The 17,707-nt window shown below is 51.0% G+C and overlaps 1 protein-coding gene across 2 annotated transcripts in view; it reads left to right on the top strand.

Annotated features, from left to right (window-relative positions):
* The window catches only part of MMD2 (monocyte to macrophage differentiation associated 2), a gene marked incomplete at both ends in the record, with an annotated part of 43,301 nt that extends 31,542 nt beyond the window's left edge, over positions 1–11,759 (top strand). Inside the window, 4 exons of one of the 2 annotated variants that reach the window (XM_081297752.1) lie at positions 446–520; positions 8,358–8,459; positions 9,072–9,210; positions 11,556–11,759. In XM_081297752.1, coding sequence (XP_081153878.1) covers positions 446–520; positions 8,358–8,459; positions 9,072–9,210; positions 11,556–11,759 — 520 coding nt within the window. The remainder of the gene's footprint in view (positions 1–445; positions 521–8,357; positions 8,460–9,071; positions 9,211–11,555) is intronic. The other variant, XM_081297751.1, reaches the window with a different exon arrangement.
* Between the last annotated feature and the right edge of the window lie 5,948 nt (positions 11,760–17,707).

The following is a 17,707-nucleotide window of genomic DNA, read 5'->3' as shown; positions in this document are numbered from 1 at the left end:
TCCTTGGGTGGCAAGGCCAGGCAGCCAGTCATGGAGGTCTTCTGAGCAGGATGCTGGAACCCAGGGGTGCATAGTGTCGTCGGTTTTGGTTTGTTTGTTTTTGCAGTGGTACATGCTTTTGAGTTATAGGATTCTCTCTCAATCTGGCATCTTTTGAAGATCCCAGTATAGAAACCCCAAATGCAGAATTGCATGCAGGGAGTGTGTCAGTAGTCACCTCAGGGAACCCCGGGGCAACTCGTGCACCCCTACAACAGCAAGGAGCCGGGTTTGAAAACTGCTGCTCTGGTCACTTACAGGCAGGGAGACTGAGGCCCCTGGGGTCCCACTGGCTGGATGGGGGCGAGTCTGCCCCAGCCCATCCCCTCCCAGTGGGGAAGCTGCAGGTGTCCCTAGGTAGCACTCCAGCCCAGGGTCGTGACCAACACCTTCTCTGCCTCCCTAGGATGGTGGAACATTGTCTGCATATGATTGACCGGATGGTCATCTATTTCTTCATAGCAGCCTCCTATGCGCCCTGGTGAGTACTCTGTGTGGCCACCCTGGGTGGGTTGGCTTCGCTGCTCTGCACATTCATGATTATAGTTAACTGGGTAATAGGTTGACTTGGCATAGAAAGAGGTGGTGACAAGAACCCTCTGCCCTGTTCTCCCGTCAGGAAGCTGCTGTTGATTACATTTCTTGCATAACCTAGAGTTATTGCATGCATAAAAGAGCAAATAGGTACTATATGTATATATGTATGTGCTTGTGTCTATGCATGTATAAATAAATACTTATAGGTGTATACATGTGTATACACATGCATGTATTTTAAAGTTATTTACTTATTTGTGGAGTTGAGGATCAAACCCAGGGCCTCAGGCATCCTCAGCTGTACCTCTAAGCTACACCCCCAGCCCCATAAGTGCCTTTGATATTTATGAAGTGTATATTTATAGTTCTGCTTTCTGCCTATTTTTAATACAAAGGAAGAATGCTATACAAACCCTTCTGCAATTTACTTTGGTAACTCTTAGGAATGAAGCCAGGGATATCTTTGCATGTTAGCACATTGAATATTTCCATTGTATGTAAAATAAAAAAAGATCATATCCCATTTAAAATTTTTTTTTAGTTGTACACAATACCTTTATTTTGTTTATTTGTTTTTATGTGGTGCTGAGGATAGAACCCAGGGCCTCGCATGTGCTAGGTAAGCGCTCTGCTGCTGAGCCACAACCCCAGCCCCCATATTCCATTTTTAACAGATGCATAATATTCCCTTGCTACCCCATAAATAGTGTCTATTTCTCGATGTGAAAGTGCCTATCAGTGCACATCTTCATGTAACATTTAGCAAAGGTGCATGGATGTGTTGTCTACAATCACATGAAATTGCTGATAGCCAACCTTTGGCTTACAGAAGCAGGGACTTCATGTGGTTAAGCTTCATCTCTGAGGAAGAATGCTTCTAGAATTGTTCTTCCTGGGCCTGGAGGGTAGGTACTAATAACTCGGGTACAAGTTGCCAAATCACCCTCCACCAAGATTGTCCAGTTTAAGCTGGACATGGTGGCGTGCGCACCTGTAATCCCAGCAGCTCTGGAGGCTGAGGCAGGAGGATCGAGAGTTCAAGGCCAGTCTCAGCAATTGAGACTGTATCTCAAAATAAAAAAAATAAAAATAAAGGACTGGGCATGTGGCTCAATTGTAAAGTGCCCCTGAGTTCAATCCCCGGTACAAAAAGAAAAACAAAAAAAAAAAGTGTCCAGTTTAAATTCCTTCAGTAAATGTCTCAGGGGCTTTGAACTTGATCTAGGAACAAATCCAGACAGTTCTGGATGGAACAAACACTGAGCTTCAGGCCAAGCACCTGTAGCCCAAGGACCCCATAGGCCACTGAGGGGGAAGATGATTTTGCATAGAATTGTGGAATGAGTGTCCCCATGGCCATCGGTGCCAGGGTCAAGCTGCTGAGGCTCTGGTGGGTGGAGGGAGGCTTGTGACGGGTCAGTGACACACAGCAGCCATGAGTGCTCAGCGGGACCTGACCTGGCAGAGCTGCCCTGAAACTGTGCTCAGACCCTTGCCCCTGGCCCTGAGCCCCAAAGCCAGCTGCAGTTCTGACTCCTGCAGTCCCAGGGTAGTGTGGCCCCCTGCTGGGACCCACAGGCAGGAATCTCCATTCTGAGCACCTCCTTCCTCTCCAGGGCATCCTGTCAGTCAGGCAGGGACTCATGGGGTCCCATGTGCAAGAGTCACCTGTTTCTTCTTGCTGGGCGTGGCGCTGGTATCCCACCATTTCCCCAGGCAGATGGCGGCAGGGCTGCCATTTGCTCAGGGTGAATAGGTCCTTTTCCTGTTGATAGGGGTCTGCATGGTTCCCAGGTTTCAGGGTCATGGGTGATGGACCCATAGACATTCCTGTCCCTGCAGATAGGTCAGGAGTACGTGGTCCTGCTGGGTCAGCACTGAGCAGTGGACGGGAGGGTCTGAACAGGACTCTGGTGTGCTTTTGTCTTTTGCGATGATGGGCTGCCCAGGCACCAGGAAAGGGCCCGGGGGGGGGGGTGCAGAGGTCTCTGGGGAGAAACAGCAGTAGCCTGGGCCATCAAGGTGGCCAAGGAGATCAAGAGGAGGGACTAAGAAGAAGTTTAGCAGGAACCTCTGAGTGGACTGTAATTGAAGGTGGGGATGGGGTTAGAGGTCAGTGTCTATTGGGAGCAGAGCAGCCCTGGTGCCATCTGGCTGGGGACATGGTGGCACATGATCCCCATGCACAGCTGGCTTAGTGACAGAAGGGGCCTGAAAGCCAAGGACTTCTGGTTGCCAGACACAGGTGGGCAGGCCCGCAGAGAAGTCTAGACTTAGGCCGAGGTTGAGGGCCGCAGTCTTAGCAGGTAGGTGGAGGCCGCAGGGGCTGCCGGGAGCAGAAGGCAAGAGCAGTCAGAGGCCCTGGAGGATGCTCATTCCAGCAGCGGCTTCTCCTGGCCCCGTGCCGTCTCTGGGTGCTACCTTCTGTCTTGACAATCTCCTTGGCTCCTTTTGGTTGTCTTTTTCAAGAAAAGCAAAGCTGAGTGTGTGCTTAGCTGCACTCACTCCCTCCAACGCAGTTTCTCCCCTGCCTGATGGAGTGCCCGGGCCTCTATTCTCTGCCCTGATTGTGCACCGCTCCGTTGGGACCCTGTGGGAGGGGATCGCTGTGAACCAAAGCACCGGAAGCCTGAGCCTGTCCTTGTGCAGCAACAGGGCACAGAGCCACTGGTCCAATACTCACACCACTGAGTAAACTGGGTGTGAGGAGGGGAGACGCGCCCTGTGAGCGCACCCCGGGGGAAAATTGGCAGGACTTTGCGGGAGGGTTGACACGGGGGCAAGAGAGACAGAGAAAGTGGCTACGGGGTGCATGGTGACAGGGTAGTGTGGGGTGAGGTGGCCTGGAATCACCAGGTGGGTGTTTTTCTTTGCATTCTTCTGGTTTTTAAGCTATTCTCTGCAGAGCCCTGGAGGGTCCCCAGAGGACCAGGGAGGGGAGTTGGACATGAATGACTCTGGGTTTTCCCATTCCCACCAAAAAACATTTGTTTTTCCTTTTTTTTACACATTGGATTTATATATAAGATTTTGTTTATTGAAAGAAAGGGTGCTGGGTGGCCAAAAGAACATTGAAAGGTTCTGTTGTAATCGAAAGAGAACAGGCTGTATGGGGAGTTCTTGTCCCAGCTTTGCTGCTTCTTGAGCAACTGACTGAGCCTGAGCCTCAGTTTTCCTGACCTGTGAGGTGGGGACAGTGGTGATCCACCCCGTCGCCCCTGTCAGCAGCCAGGAAAAATGAGATAAGAACACACTGTCCATCGCCCCAACCAGTCCCAGGATTAGGGAGGCAGGAAAGTGTAGAAAATCACATGTGACACAAGCTTTCCTGGGGCTTTAACAAAAACCACACCAAACTAAACAAACAAAAAAAAATACAGTTATAAATATTTTGGAGGGCAAAGACTGTCACCAGGATCACCTGTTGGACAAGCACAGAACCCAAGGCTGAGATTTCAGAAAGGGAACGTTCTGGGGCAGAGCACAGCGGCAGCTGGATGCGTCACTTCACTTTCTAGCAGCCGTTTAGAGAAACGCTGCCAGTAACCCCACCCCTGCAGGTGACATCCTGCTCTGTCCTGGACACTGGACAAGGCTCCTTAGAAAAGTGTGTGTGAGGAGTTCAGCAGTGGGTGGATTCCGGGGAAGCAGCGCCCTCTGGTGCATGGTACTGGGGCTGCTGCTCAAGGACATTGTTTCTGGAAGGTGGAAGGGAAGCAGCGCCCTCTGGTGTGCGTCGTGGGTATTGCGGCCCGGATCTGCCATCCCTGGAAAGTGGAAGGGAAGCAGCGCCCTCTTGTATGTGGCACCGGGGCTGCTGCTCATGCTCGTCGTCCTTAATTGATGACCTAGGATCTCTTTCTCAGGTGTCTTTGATCTCGGGAGAAGCACATATTGCAGCTCAGTGCTGGTCTCCCAGCTTTTGCTGCTGGTCCCTGCTTCATGCTCCTAGGTCTTGGAGGTTAGAGGTGGTGGCAGGCAGATGCAGGCTGGCGGTCCCCACTCCTCTACTTCAGTTCCAACTTCCTTCCGACTGCTGCCCGGCTGGGCCGAGCTGCTTCTAGCCCTGAATAAGAAAATGAGCGCAGTTAAACAAGAGCCCCCAAACGAGATAACAGAACAACCAATGGAAACCAAAATACTGACTTCAAGCCCAAAGAAACAATTTGAAGAACAAATCCACATCACGATAGGATAGTACATCGAATAAATTAATGAATTCAATTCAGGAAAAAAAAAAACACCAGTAAAACAACTACCAAAAAAATCACACGCTGACACAGAGAACAGGCATGAGATGATCAGGGAGCATACACAAAATTATAAAAAGCGGAAAGGTCAAGCAATCAGAGAGGAAGTAAAAGAAATGAAAGACAGGTAAGTTCTTCAGGCAGAGACTGAAAATAATCATAAATCAATGACAAAGGGTAAAAAAAAAAAAATCAGGCCAGCCTCTGAATGTGGCCACCGCACTATTTGATCCTGAAACACAATGGAGTCTTCTGCAGTTTCTCAAAGGGAGGCTTTCAGGGAACATCATCTAGGGAGGCTCTCACACAGCCATGAGAGCAATAGGTGACCATTCTGATGTATGAGAGAAGTCGGGGAATGCAGTACTCAGGAGTTTTTGGAAAAACTACTTTGCAACAATATTTAACCAATTAAGAGAATTTTTTTTTTTTTTTGGTACTGGGAATTGAACCCAGGGCCACTCAACCATTGAGCCACATCCCCATCCCTCTTTTTATATTTTATTTAGAGACAGGGTCTCACTGAGTTGCTTAGAGCCTCTCTAAGTTTTTGAGACTGGCTTTAAACTCCCAATCCTCTAGCCACAGCCTCCTGAGCCACAGGGAGGCTGAGGCAGAAGGATCTCAAGTTCAAGGCCAGCCTCAGCAACTTAGTGAGGCCCTAAGCAATTCAGCAGGATCCTATCTCTAAATAAAATATAAAAAAGGGCTGGGGATGTGGCTCAGTGGTAAGTGTTCCTGGGTCCAATCTCCCATACCAAAAAAAAAAAAAAAAAAATTAAATGTGATACTTTTAAAATATTTTTTTTTACTTGTAGATGGGCATGATACCTTTATTTAATTAATTAATTTATTTATTTTTGTGTGGTGCTCAGGATGGAACCCAGTGCCTCACACGTGCTAGGCAAGTGCTCTACCACTGAGCCACAACCCCAGCCCCAATATTAAGAATTATTAATGGAGAACTGAAGTGGCAGGGGATTGGCTAATAAGAATAAAAGACTGCTCTAAGCCGGATGTGGTGGGACCACAGGAATGGACACGGAGGAATTAGCAGGAAGCAGGTTTATTGGCTGCAGCCAGGTCCACAGGGGAAAAGCTTTCGCTCCAATCAGTCAATCCCTCTGAACCCCAAGTTCAGAAAGTTTCAGAACTTTAGACCCAGTGTGTAGGGGGAGGGGCTCAGAGGCTCACAATCTGCAGATGTCCACACAAAAGCGGCTTTTTTTCCCTGTTCTGGGCAAATCCACCCAGGCCAGGATACAAAATCAAGGACACTCTCTGGGAAAACCAGCGGCCAAGCAAGGGAGAGTTTGCCTCCCTTTCTTTCCCACAGCTAGCTCCACAGGGCCTGACTGTTGTCCTTTGAAATGCAAACGCCTCTGTGACGGCTGGGCCCTAGTTACTTTTTCTTCTCCAACTCTTGAGGCTGCAATTATACCCCCTGCCTGAAAATCCTTTTGCAGGATCTTTGCTGTGAGTCTAAGGACAATTATGTTGAGGGTTTCTGGAGAAGCTTCATTAAGATTTTCTGTGGAGGGCGGGGTGCCACGACAGTGGTGCCTGCCTGTCATCCCAGCGGCTCTGGAGGCTAAGGCAGGAGGATCTCAAAGCCAGCCTCAGCCAAAGCAAGGTGGGAAGCAACTTGGTGAGACCCTGTCTCTAAATAAAATGCAAAATAGGGCTGGGGATGTCGCTCAGTGGTCGAGTGCCCTTGAGTTCAATCCCTGGTACCCCCCCCCTTCAAAAAAAAGAGACAATTCTAAAGAACAGTGGTAGTAAAGTTATAAGAGATCACAACTACCTCTGAAACCTGTGCTGAGCTCTGATGCCCAAGGAAGAGCCCTCTGCCCAGGGCTGAGATCTCACCTTTCCTGAGAGGGCACAGTTTCAGTACATGGGGTGACAGAGACGTTGGTGAAGATCCCACTGATGTGACTTGCTGGCACCCGGCCCTCAAGATGCCAGAGGAGGCCATCCACTGGGAGGTGCTGAGTCAGCACCTGCTCCATGCTGGGGGTCACTGTGTGCTGCTGGAACAGCAGTGGAGTGGACCCTCTGCAGGGACCCTTGGGGCAGCTAGATGGTCAGCTTGCTGCATGGGAAGTGCTGTGGGAACCCCAAGCATGTGTGCAGGGCTGAGAACACCATGCAGGGAGTCACTCTTTAGAGCACAGACCAGGCCTGCTCTGTCTGGGGCCCCTGGCTGTGCCGTGGTTACTTAAATCATACTGAAGCCAGGTGCTAGAAAAAGCTGTGCCTCACGCGCACCTGGCACTGGAGAAAGACAGGGCTGGGCAAGGCAGGAAAAAAGCCGGAGGATTATGGGAGCCAGGAGGAAGAGCCTCCTGCAGAGGAGCGGCTCCCCACCGCCCTCTACTGCCAAAACGTAATATTGCACCCTCTACAAAGGCAGGCTATTCCCAAGGCCCAGCTGCATTATCCCAGTGCAGGCAAAAGGAGCAGAGGTGGATCTGGCAGTAGGACGGTAATGAGCACACAACTCTTTCCTTGGCTTTCGGCTGGAACTGGAATCCTGGGGATGCAAACTGCAAAGTTCTATGGATTCTACCAAATTTCCCCCTGAACATGCTTCACCCCCTGATGTCCCACTCTTTTGAGGTGCTCCTCCGCTTCTCTCTTGGACATGACCTGTTTTGCCAACTTCCCTCTGATCCAGGTTGAGCATCCCCTTATCTGAAAACTGGAAATCTGAAATCCAAATTTTGTGAGTACCTCTGGGACATCATGAAAGGAAAATTCCACCCGTGACCACACATGAGCCCAAACACTGGAACACTAAAAATATCGTGCAACCTCACCTTCGGGCCATGTGCATGAGTGTCTAGGAGATATAAATGAATTCTAAGTTTAGCCCTGGGTCCCATCCCATATTATGCATATGCAAATATTCCAAGATCTGAAGCCCTTCCGGTCCCAAGCATTTTAGATGAGGGATCCTCAGCCTGTGAGTGTTTGCCCCTTCAATATAGTTAGTGCCTTTTTTTGTTTTATGGTAGCAGGGATTGAACTCAGGGGTGCTTAACCACTGAGCCACATCCCCAGCCTTATTTTATATTTTATTTAGAGACAGGGTCTTTCTTTTTTTTTTTTTTTTTTTTTTTTTTTAAAGAGAGAGTGAGAGAGGAGAGAGAGAGAGAGAATTTTTAATATTTATTTTTTAGTTCTCGGCGGACACAACATCTTTGTTTGTATGTGGTGCTGAGGATCGAACCCGGGCCGCACGCATGCCAGGCGAGCGCGGTACCGCTTGAGCCACATCCCCAGCCCGAGACAGGGTCTTTCTAAATTGCTGAGGCTAGCTTTGAACTTGCGATCCTCTTGCCTCAGCCTCCCAAGCTGCTGGGATTACCGTGTCCTTTCTTCCTTTCCACGGAGAATCCTTGTCCTGCCTGGGCAGCTGCAGGGGACAGGGCTTCTCTGGGGTCAGCTTCCTGCAGCAGGCCAGCTGTGGAGGGCTGGGTCCCAATGGACCTCCCTCAGCCTGTGCCCTCGGCTTCTCTCCCCCAGGCTGAACCTTCGGGAGCTGGGTCCCTGGGCCTCCCACATGCGGTGGCTGGTCTGGATTATGGCCTCTGTTGGCACCATCTATGTCTTCTTCTTCCATGAGCGGTAAGCCCAGGCTGGGAGTTGGAGGTTGGGGTGCTTCTGGAAGCCTCCTAGTGTCCTAGGCAGATGAGACCCCAGGATGACCCCAGAAAATGAGAGCAGAGCTCTGCCTGGCACCCCCAATGTCCAGGCCCATAGACTGGACCTAGCCCCCCAGCCCACAGATTCAATTTGAATGATTTTTCAAAAAGACATCACAGGTTGCTAGGCCCATTGAACTGGGTCACTGTAACCTGCCTTCCCTGGACTGTGTCAGCAGATGAGAACTCTATAGAGTGTCCAGGATGGCACCCAGATTTCATTGATCAAGTAACTCACTCGATGGAGACTGGCTATTTGTGCCCTGTGGGAAGAGATGCTGGGGTCGAATAGTAATGTCTGCTGTGGACTGAGCCTTGGGAGAGCCCATGTGCTTGCTCTAATATTGGCTGTCCCTGGTCCAGCTCCAGCATGTCATTTTGTAAGTGTGGAAATTAAGTCTCAAGAGGGAAAGAGATTTTCCCAAAGCCACACGACTGCCTGGAGATGCAGTTGGTCAAAGCTGGGCCAAGGAGTGCTGCAGAGAGGGTCCCTTCTTCTCCCTTTCCTGGTCAGGGCACCCCTTTTCCCCAACAGCGGGAGCAGGAAGCGGTCTCCTCGTGGGCAGTCTCGTCCTGAGGCCAACACGGCTTCTCTTCCTGCCAGGTACAAGCTCGTGGAACTGCTCTGCTACGTCGTGATGGGCTTCTTCCCGGCCCTGGTCATCCTCTCCATGGTGAGTCCCACATGTCCAGCACGGGGTGTCCAGTCAGCCTGGAGGGGGCAGGAGAACATGGGAGTTAATCCTGGGGCCCCACCCTGGGCTCCCCACCACTCCCTGTCCACCCAACCCCGAGTGGGTCTGCTAACTCCTGTGCTTCAGGTCTACTTTGAATTTAAGGATTTAGTGGGAGACCCATGAGCCAGGCATGGTGGTGCACACCTGTAATCCCAGCTGCACTGGAGGCTGAGGCAGGAGGATCTCAATTTCAGGGATGGCCTCAGCAAGGTAGTGAGACCCTGTCTCAAAATTTTTTAAAAAATGGGCTGGGGGTGTAGCTCAGTGGGAGAGCTCTTGCCTAGTATGTGCAAGGCCCTGGGGTCCATCCCCAGCTCTGCAAATCAAAAATTTAAAAAAATGGGCTGGGTGCAATGTTGCATGCCTGTAATCTGAACAGCTCGGGAGGCTGAGGCAGGAGGATCACGAGTTTAAAGCAGCCTCAGCAAAAGTGAGGCACTAAGCAACTCAGTGAGACCCTGTCTCTAAATGTTTTTTAAGTTTTTTTTTTTTTTTTGTGTGTGTGTGTGGTTGTAGATGGATAGAATACCTTTATTTTATTTGTATATGGTGCTGAGGATCAAACCCAGTGTCTCACACATGCTAGGCAAGCGCTCTACCATTGAGCTACAGCCCTAGCCCTCTCCTATTTCTTTTATAGTTTGTTTTTTACATTTACCTTTTGTTGTTATTTTATTTACTTATTTATCTTGGCACTGGGGATAGAACCCAGGGGTGCTCTACTACTAAACTACATCCCTAGCCCTTTAACTTTTTAAAATTTTGAGACAGGGTCTGGCTAAGTTGCTGAGGCTGGCCTGCAACTTGCAATCCTCCTGCCTCAGCCTCCCGTATCTCTGGGATCACAGGCATGAGCCACTGCACCTGGCCACATTTTACTTTTCTATTCATTGTGGTTTCTTTTGTATATGGTGATCCCTCCCCAAACGGTCAGCCATTGTTTCATTTATCTACCATTTACAAATCTTCCTTGCATTATATGGGAAATTCAAATGTCCACCTAGATAGACAGAACTGTTTCTTAGATTCCATTTTTGGCTTCTTTTTACCAAACGATTTCGTGGGCAGCTTTAACTGCATTTTCATACTGGGCAGTGAAATCTTTCCATATTGTTCTACCTGTTCAACAGTTTCCCTTTATATTTGTATTTGTTTTTCCAGATTACCTTTTTTCCCCACTTGAGTTTATTTTTGTTTAAAAATATATATATTCATCTATTAAATTATAACATATTCATTAAATTATGTATCATATCTTTAGATACATACATAGTAGATGCATGTGTAATCATGTAGTCACTCAACAGAGAAGTCCTGCATAAAATGGCACCTCCCACCCTCTCCAGAGCACAATACCCCCAGCTGTAACCACCATGAACAGTTTGTTGTGTATCTTTTCCTATTGTAAGATTTACTTTTATTGTGGTGCTGGGGATAGAACCCAGGGCCTTGTGCATGCTAGGCAAGTGCTTTACTGCTGAGCTACATCCTCAGCCCTCCATTTTAAAATTTTAGATGCAGGTATCTGGGGATAGGCAGACACATACTGCCTTGTCTATTATTCATTTTTTTTTCTTTTTTGGTACCAGGGATTGAACCCAGGGGTGCTTAACCACTGAGTCACATCCCCAGCCCCCCCCTTTTTTTGAGACAGGATCTCACTAAGTTGCTTAGAGCCTCCCTAAGTTGGTGAGGCTGGCCTTGAACTTGAAATCCTCCTGCCTCAGCCTCCCGAGCTGCTGGGATTACAGGTGTGCACCAATACGTCTGGTGTCTATTTTTATTATACAAGATTGAAATGGACTATTCTATACCTGTGTTTTTCTTTGCACCATGTCACGGGCATTTCCCCGTGGCTGTCCACAGCATAAAACCCACCTCATAAGATTCTCATGAAGATGACGTTACACAATTCAAATACACACTTAAGATGGTACCTGGCCCATAGAAAGTACTGGGAATTACTATGACTGTGTAATTAATAGAAGTGGCCGCCTGGCTCTGGGATCTGAATTGGCATCTCAGAACCTCTGGGTAACACATCTGTCTCAAGTTTGAAGGTTCTTGACTGGTGAGTACCTGGTGGGCAGGTGGGCAGGGTCCCTCGGGGACCTGGGGAGTGATCCCCAAAGGATCACACTGCAGCTGGATTGTCCACTCAGCAATTTCAAGACTCCCATGGGGACTCTGGGCTGGCTCGACACCTACTTGTCTTTTGGTTTGGGTGGTAGGGGCTGCTGGCTGCTCCTCTGACCTGTGCCCCACCCTGTCCTTGCTAACAGCCCAACACGGATGGTATCTGGGAGCTGATGACGGGAGGGGTCTTCTACTGCTTGGGCATGGTGTTCTTCAAGAGTGACGGCAGGATCCCCTTTGCCCACGCCATCTGGCACCTCTTTGTGGCATTCGGTGCTGGCACCCACTACTACGCCATCTGGAGGTACCTCTACCTGCCCAGCACCCTGCAAACCAAGGTGTCCAAATGAGATGGCCCAGACTCCACCCGTCCCTTGGGCTTTTGGATCAGAGCATCACTGGACATGATCTGTGAACTGTCACTGGAATCAGTGCCGAGGCCCTGCCCTTCCCTGGACTGAGTTTTTGCAGGGTATGAGTTTCCTTCTGGTGACAGCCAGGCCATCCCTGAAGACTGGTAAGAAGGAGAGCTTTTAGTCATCTCCACGAAGGAGAAACTAACCCTGCCGTGCGTTCCTATCGTAGACGAGCGTTTCCTAACAACCAGCATTAACGTCTTCAGAAAGGGCAGATTGGGGAACCATGGGCCGAGCCGTGCCTTTGAAGGTCCTGAGGAGTCTAGTGGGTGGCACAGAACCCACTTGCCAGGGCCTCTCTCTGTGCTGCCAAAGTCCCAGCTGGGAAATTGTCCCCTGTTCAGATGAGAGGTGGGGCATCACACCCTTGACCGTGGAAGAGAGCGCCTGTCAATCACAGCATGTGCCTGGGGTCAGAATTCTTTTCCACTCGGTGCCCTGGGTGCCCACTACCCATCGGTTTGGCACTGCGGATGGAACCTCCCAGCCCGTCCAGTCTGGCGTCCTCTGAAGGGATCACGGACACAGCAGATGGAAGTCACCACGGGGCTAATGGCACTAATGCCTTCGACTCCCTCTTCCTTTCTCCTTCTGGAGAAGCTCTTGGAGTGGGCAGCTTTGGGCACTAGCGGGGACTGAGGCACCCCAGCTGGGCAGCCCCCGATGCCTCCAAGAACCAGAGTTGGTCCTCAGCACCGAGGAGGAGGGAGCAGGAGAGGCGTGGGTGCTGCTTCTTGGCCATTTCTTCTCATCCTGAAGAGTCCAGAGAAACAATGACTCATTCATTCATCAGAGGGGACAAGCAGGTCCCTGGGAACCTGCTCCTCTGCCTGTGGTGGTGCCAACATTGGGAGTCTCTCCGGGTGCCAGGTCATGGCTCCTAGAGGCCACTCAGCTGCGCTCCTCGGCCTCACCTGGATGTGGACCTGTGCAGAGCATCCGGGTCCTGGCCTTCTGGAGGGCCCACCCAGCCAACACCACAGCCCCCAAGGGCTTGACCCCACATCCTGCGGGACGGGGCCAGCCTCTCTCTGGACTTTTGCTGGGGACAGGACAGAAGTGGCTGCCCGGCTCTGGGATCTGAATTGGCATCTCAGAACCTCTGGGTAATAACACATCTGTCTCAAGTTTGAAGGTTCTTATTCCACGACTTCCAACCCGACTGGGGTGGACAAAGGTGGACCGACACAGGGTGCCTTATGCTTCCTTCTAGGACATTCCAGGGCATTTCTGAGCTCCCGGGGACCTGGAATCCCGTTGGTCCGAGCCAGTGTTAAATCATCTTGACACATTCCTCAGACAGCTGGCTTCTGAGTGGGGGATGCCTTGGGCTGGTTCTGTTTACCTGTCCATGTGTGCACACCTGCATATCTGCCCTCCGTCTCCTGGCAGGTGTCTTGGGTAAGCCTGTCCCTGTGACTCCCTAGGTGTCTCCAATCAGCTGGGGCCAGGACTGGAGGTCAGAGGGAACGGAAAGCTTTGGAGGCGAGGGCAGCCGGGGAGAGGTTGTCTCCCGCCTGGGGTCAGAGACACAGAGAACCGACTTCTGCCTGGGCCTGAGGCTGGGAAAGGGAGTCCCGGAGGTCCTGAGGTGCTGCGTGGGAAGGAAGTGTGGCACCATGCCAGGCCAACCAAAAGTCCCGACATCAGGATGCTGCTGGGGACAGGCAGGTTCCCGGAAATAGTGGCAGGTGCTGGGAATGTTGACTTGGGCTTCTCTAGTGGCCCCTGAGTCTGGGACCTGCATCTCTCTGTGCTCCTCCTCTTAGGCACTTGATGGTACATTTTCCCAAAACAGCCACCCCTGTGTGCCCCTCTTGAGGTGCCAGTCCCTCTGCAGGGAACTTTGTTCACCTCCTTATCCACCCAACTCCTACGCATCCTTCAAAACCCAGCCCGGGCATCAGCACTGAGGTGCATGTCCTTGGTCTGACTCCAGGCTCGGCCTCCTGTGCCTCCCTGTCTCGCCTACACCAGTGCTCAGGGACCTGTCTGTCATCCAGGTACTTGTATGCTCCCTGAGGGAAGAGCTGTGTCTCCCTAGGCTTGGGGCCAAACCTGGCATCCCCATGAGAGAGCTTCAATGTCCCCAGCTGTAAGATGAGTACCTTACAGCTGTACGTCAGCACCTTACAGGGCTGCCTGAAGACACAGCAGGATAAGGAAAGTGTGACATGGGGCCTTGCACGCTCCTTCGTTCTGCTAGCTGTCCACTGGAGAGGCAAGTTGTGATAACAAAGATGACACTCTCAGGGGCGTCAGCCAAAGAAATGAATCCCTAATGGTAGAATTTCCGACTGTGGTCAGGCTGGTGAGGACTCTGGAAGGCAGCGTTCTGAGGAGTCTTGGTCACCTTTCCTGCCCTAGTTCCAATTTAGGACATGCTTCCCATAAACCTTTCTTTTCCCAGCATCATTCAGAAGTTGAGTTTCCCAGGATCCAGACTCTGGATCTCCCCCAGTGCATCACAAACAGTTCAGAGAAGTTCCATCTGGCCAGTCCCTCTGGTGGGTAAGGCTGTCTCAGAAGCATCCTAGGTTGTGTTCCTGTGGCTACCCCAGAAGAATTTGGATCAATATCACAGAATTGGCTGGTTGCCATGGCACACGCCTGTACTCCCAGTGGCTCTGGAGGCTGAGACAGGAGGATTGCGAGTCCAGAGCCAGCCTCAGGAAAAGTGAGGTGCTAAGCAACTCAGTGAGACCTTGTCTCTACACAAAATACAAAATAGGGCTGGGGATGTGGCTCAGTGGTCGAGTCTTCCCTGAGTTCAGTCCCTGGTACCCGTCCCCCCCCCCCCAAATCTCAGAGCTGCCCTTCCTCTTGATTGGAAGTTGAAGGTCTGGCGCATGCGCAAGGCTGAGCTTCTGTCTATCCCCTGGGGCTCCGATGAGGAAACCCAGGAAAGTTCTAGGCAGTTGGGAGGAGGATGTGGAGCTGGGAATTGCAGTGGGCCTTGATTTGAATTTGAAAGTCGCCTTGGTTGTGGGCGGGGCCACGCACAGTAGGGCGGCGCCAGCACTGAGAACTCTTGGGGATCTCAGGGTTGCATCTCCCCTGGGGTATTTATCACTGACTGGGAAGCTACCTGCAGGCCTCTCCCTAGACTAAATAGCCTGATGTAGACGTGCTGGTTCTGGGAACAGCATCCGTGAGGGCCAGAAAAAGCCAATGACAATCCCAACAGTCACTTCCAATGCAGATAAGGAGCAGGAAGCTGTGGAGGTGGGGTTCCCCGTATCAGCTCCTACTGGGAGGTGGTGGCGGTCTCTGGCTTTGCTAGTGGTTTCCTAGATGCCCCCTGCATTGACTGACTCAGTCTCCCTGTGTGGGGAGGATCATTAGAGGATCTTACAAAGCAGAAAGCCAAAGCACAGAGAGGTCTGATGACTTTCCCAAGGGCACCCAGCTGAGCAAAGCTTTAAAACCAGGACTATCTAATGCCCAAGCATCCTGCCCTTGGCCTACCTTTGCCGCTTCCCAGGAAACTCACTGCCCCTAAGACTTTTCTCCAAGAAAAAGAGCTGAGCTTAAAAAATTTTTAAATAACATGTGCAGAGAGAAAAAAAAATCAAATAGCAGTTTTTAAAAATCTCTGATGTGTTAACATTTCCAATTTCCATGATGTAAAGAATTCCACCATGGTCAATTTCAGGCTACCAGTGTGGCATAAAGCTGGAATTGGTGAGCATGGCAGACCCCTTCCCAGCTTGAGGAGAGGTCTCCTGGGAGGGGAAGGGGGGGAAACCCAGGACACCCCCCCATGCACAGATCCCTCTGATCAACTCAACATGGGGAAATAAAACTAGAGAATTCCGGTGGGCACAGGAACACCAGACGTGGCTTAGAGGTGCTCTCCAAAATAGTAGCCTCTAGTTGCAAGGGGGTATCTAAACTTACACCAATTAAAATGAAATCAAAATGAAAATCCATTCCCCTCAGGTGCACTAGCCATGTGTTAAGGGCTTACTGGGGACACATGGCTACCATTTTGGGCCACACCAACTGGAACAATTTCCATCATTGCTGAAAGCGACTGGACAAGGCAGGTGGCTCAGCGGCTCTCCCATGTTCTGGCCTTGGGACTTCTTTAAAATTATTGACAACACCAAAGAGCCTTAGTTCAGGTGGTCTGTGTCTGTTAACATTCATCAGACTAGAAATTAAAACAATATTAAAAAAATAACTGTTAACTCATTTAAAGGGAACCAACCCGTTACATGGTAACATGAGCAACCTATTTTCCTATTAGAAATAACTTTTTTTTCCCCAAAACAAAGTCCATGTGGGCAGGAGGGGTGTGCACTTTTGTGAATCTCTTGCATGTCTGATTTTGCAGAAGACGCAGGATTCTCCCATCTGCCTTTGAATTTGGTCGGCTGCGATGTCACGGTCGGGTAGCTGCCAGAAAAAAGTGGTGGACCTGTGGGAAAGAGTGAGAGGGACAGGACAAACAATGTCCTGGTATTATTATGAAAATAGTGAGGCTTTGTGAATCCCTTGGCAGGACATTGGGGATCTCCAGGGTGGTCTGCAACATACACTGGTGTTCTAGAACCACTGGTCTAGAATCTTCCCCTTCATTTTGCACCTGGAAATCCTCCACCAGTGACAATGTTCATAGACCAAGCTGCCCCCGCTTCAGCCATTGTAGCTTAGGTTAGCCAGGAGGTGGCAGGTGACCTCTGACGAGGGACCCTGCAGGTCATCAGAGCTCATGTCTAGGTCGTGCGAAGGTTCAGACAGGCTGTGACGAGGGCCTTTCCATACTGAGGCACTTTTTTCTAGGTTACCTCATGCTTCCTGTGCCATCTAGTCATGGCTGCCATACTGCCACCTGTCACTGGCCCGACCTTCCCCCACAATGGCCACTGTGCCCAATTCCCAGGGGAGCCTGGGTATCCCAGGACCAGCTGCTTGGGTGCTGCCCACGGGCTGGATCGCCGGGGAGATGCAGGACCATCAACTCTGGCATGAGGGAGGGGGGTGGGGAGAGGTGCATGCCATTCTGCAGGCGACCTGGTTGGAGGTGGGAGAGAAGGTGAGAATTGTGGAGGACACTACTCAAGGCAGAGCTGTAAGGGGCCCTGCAGCGAGGGTCTGCCACCCTCTAGAGTGCTGCTGCAGGACTAAGGAGGGGGTACTGGTGTTCCTGTGAGCTCCAGAGGTGGGTGGTCAACTACTCAGCCACGCTGCAAGCCAGGAGCCTCTGGGAGCATGAACTTGGCTAAGGTGAGTCTTGGCATCACGGTAGCAGGCAGAGGCTGCACTCAGTCTCGTGGTTTTGGAGAGCCAGCACCGCCTGCACCACGCATCTCCCCAGTTCCTGAGGTCATGCATGCACTTAGGAATGCGTACAGATTCACATCCATGTTCTTATATATTTTGCCCCCCAAAACCTGGCAAGAAGAAATGTCTGTTTCCATCGCGTTCAGAGATCGAGGTTGCCCAGAGAGGTTCAGAGCCCTGTCCCTGGTCACCCAGCCAGAGCAGGGCAGGACTGGAGCGCAGCTCAGGTTCTTGGGTGTCTTGTCCTTCCTCTTTCCGGGTAGGGGCTGATTTGCTCTCCAAGAGCTGAGGTCCAGGCAGCAGGTGAAGCCCACCCCCACCAACCAGGCCTTGGTGGCTCATCTCCCACTGCCATGTCACCAGCTCTGCCAGCTTTGCCCCAGCTCTGAGAGATCTGAGGGGGCACGCTCACGTTCCTGTGCCTGGTCAGGCCACCTCATAGCTGTGGTAGGGAGGATGCCACCTCTTTGTGTCTCCAGCAGCCCTTGTAGGAGTGGCGTGTCCTGCTCCTTCTGTGACCCGGGTCAGGCTCCAGGTGACACAGGCGGCTGTCCTTCCCATGCACCCCAAGTGATGTCAGTGTTTCCCCCTTT

Source organism: Spermophilus citellus, assembly GCF_964194105.1.
Source record: "Spermophilus citellus genome assembly, chromosome: 6".
Taxonomy (NCBI): Eukaryota; Metazoa; Chordata; class Mammalia; order Rodentia; family Sciuridae; genus Spermophilus; species Spermophilus citellus.
Note: the sequence above shows the minus strand (reverse complement) of the source record. Positions and strands in the feature narration are given on the sequence as shown.